The sequence below is a fragment of the Poecilia latipinna genome, unplaced genomic scaffold (assembly GCF_001443285.1).
Source record: "Poecilia latipinna isolate Pla-1442-1.1 unplaced genomic scaffold, P_latipinna-1.0 Scaffold450, whole genome shotgun sequence".
Classification (NCBI taxonomy): Eukaryota; Metazoa; Chordata; class Actinopteri; order Cyprinodontiformes; family Poeciliidae; genus Poecilia; species Poecilia latipinna.
Genome location: NW_015113066.1, coordinates 238,822 through 241,354, shown reverse-complemented (window position 1 = coordinate 241,354; position 2,533 = coordinate 238,822). Strand labels below are relative to the sequence as shown.

The 2,533-nt window shown below is 35.5% G+C and overlaps 1 protein-coding gene across 1 annotated transcript in view; it reads left to right on the top strand.

The window, feature by feature from the left end:
• The window catches only part of LOC106951280 (exostosin-1a), a 65,713-nt gene that overhangs the window by 43,330 nt on the left and 19,850 nt on the right, over nucleotides 1-2,533 (top strand). Inside the window, exon 6 of the mRNA XM_015038711.1 lies at nucleotides 1,560-1,655. Within this exon, the coding sequence (XP_014894197.1) occupies nucleotides 1,560-1,655 (96 nt within the window). The remainder of the gene's footprint in view (nucleotides 1-1,559; nucleotides 1,656-2,533) is intronic.

Genomic DNA, 2,533 nt, shown 5'->3' with positions numbered 1-2,533 from the left:
GACAGACAATGGAAAAAGTCAAGCACAACCTCTCATCTGAGATTGTTTATTTTATAACTTATGTAATGAGCTTTAAAAGGTTTTCACAACGTAGAAATACTCAGTGAATGAGCAGCAACAATAAAAAGACCAAAATGAAACTGACTGGACGTCTTTCCTCCTCCTTGTTGAAGTGAAAAGCGAACAGATGTGCTGACGTCTGATGAGCGAAGCAGAGATCAGGATTGATTTGTCCGGAAATCTGTGGTGGAGTCTGAAGCAGCGCTCCATCTTCTCATCCTGCTTTGTTTGTGCTGCAGGTAAGAGCCCATCGCAGCTGTTCACAGCTGTGGTCCATACGGTAACTCCTCTGCAGGCCCAGATCTCCCCTGTGGTGAAGCTCATCATCGCTGTGGCCAAGTCCAAGTTCTGTGCACAGGTAGGAAAATGGGTCCAAACTGTCCCAGGATCCAGATAATAACCCATTTTTGAGAGAGAAGCGTAATAATGCTGTTACCTGTGAGCAAGCTACCTTCAGGTTAGAGCCTGCAGAGTTTGAAAATCAAGTTAGACAAAGTTTAATCCCATCTCACATGATTTGAATCATTTTCAGTATGAGCCATATCAAAAATCAGAATGTTCTTAAAGGGCCGGTTGTGCCAGAATATATTGATAAAACCAATTAAATTATTAAAATATCAATAAATTGTTCGTCCAGGATTTTATGATTTAGTGTTTCTTTCAAATCTTTTGTGGTGACTATTTAGAAATGTTTGTAAGGAATTTGTACAGTATTCTCGCTAATGGATGATGTTAAATGTGACTTGACATCAAATAAGACTGCAGTCATTTAAACTCAATGTTTTCGACCAATTTTGAGAAAATCTGCAGTAAAATCAGGAAATAATGTGAAGATTTGTTGATTTTGTGTGAATTTTGCAGATTTGTGAAAAACTGGAAGATGTCATTTGGAGTCTAGAGGGCCACATAAAAAGCTACGGCGGGCCAGATTTGGCCCCCGGGCCTCGACTTTGACACCTGTCTTTTAAATTTACAGTATTTTGTGGAATATTTTTTAATTTTCTAATTTACAAGTTTTTATTTCCCTTGAAAAAATATTCGTACCACATGGACTTTGACTCTTTTCCATTTTTAAACCAAAAACTTTAAGGTTTCTAATTGATCCTTGGATTTTTTTGTGTAGCTAATAGTGCAAAATCTGCATTTTCAGACATTCTTCTTTGTGAAATTGGTCAGCTTCAGTCAGATTGGATGTATTTGATGTCTGTAAACATCAATTTTCCAGTCTCGTCACAGATTAATAGATGGAGTTTGACTGGACCATTCGAACTAAACTCATCTCCAAGAAAAATGGCTCCTTTACAGACTTTACCAGAATAAAAATCCTCCATTTTTCCAAATTACATTTTTAAAAGCATCCAATTTGAAATATATATATATATATATTTTTTTTTTTTTTGTGCAATTTTGTGCTTATTTCTGACTCGACCTGCATAAAATAACATCCAGATTCGCTGAAAGCAGCATATCAACCAGCTCCCTGTGTGTTTTTCATGTAGGTTGTGGTTTTGTGGAACTGTGAGAAACCTTTACCTCCTCGAAATAAGTGGCCCTCCACCAGCGTGCCTCTCACTGTCATCGAAGGACAGACCAAGGTAACAGCTGCTGGCTTTCTGCATCCGTTACTGTGTGGAAGTCGACTTCAAGCGATAAAAACATTTATCTGCACTTTAAAAAGATACTTACCAAAAGGTGCTCCAGGAAATTAAACCTCAACATTAAAGCCTCAAGACTTTTTTTTTTTTAAACAACCTTCCATACAAATACTCTTGTTCCTAAAGTTCAAGCTTACATGAATAGTGTCTCTTCTTCCATAAAGTCTCCTTTTCATCTCCTGGGATTTGAGGTTGTACTTTAGGTGTTATTTGATGCTTTTGAGATGCTAATCGGATAATCCTGGTTGGTTAAAAAAAAAAACACACACCTTGTTGCCGCGGTTACACATCAAACCGACTGTCTGAAGGTAAAAAAGTAAGAGCAAAAATCCTTTCAGATGCACAGCATCCAAAAGTCTAGAAAAATGAATAAATCAGAGCTAGGCTAACAAAGCAGCATAGTTCTAGAATAAAAACAAAATGCATCTGTTTACTGCATGCTTCTATGGTATAAATGACAATATTTTGTCTTTGTGGATTAAGTTAGCTGTTAGTTTTTATGAGAAAAAAAATCTGGTATTTATAAAGATATTTCACCAAATTTTTGTTGTCCAAGTTTGAAATTTTATCTTGGTCTAAGAAAAGTTTTTAAAACTAGTCCTGAGCATCATACGTTTAAATATAATTGAAATTGGACAATCAGTAATCACAAATAGATATTTATTGTATCTACTTTTAATTTACTTAAAGGGGACCTAGAAATTCAGATTGTGCGCTTTTTTGGACTTCCACTTGGTTCTCAAAAACAAATCTTAAAAAAAGCACCCAGCTGCTTTTTTTTTTTTTTTTTTTTTTTTTTTTTTTTTTTTTTTTTTTTT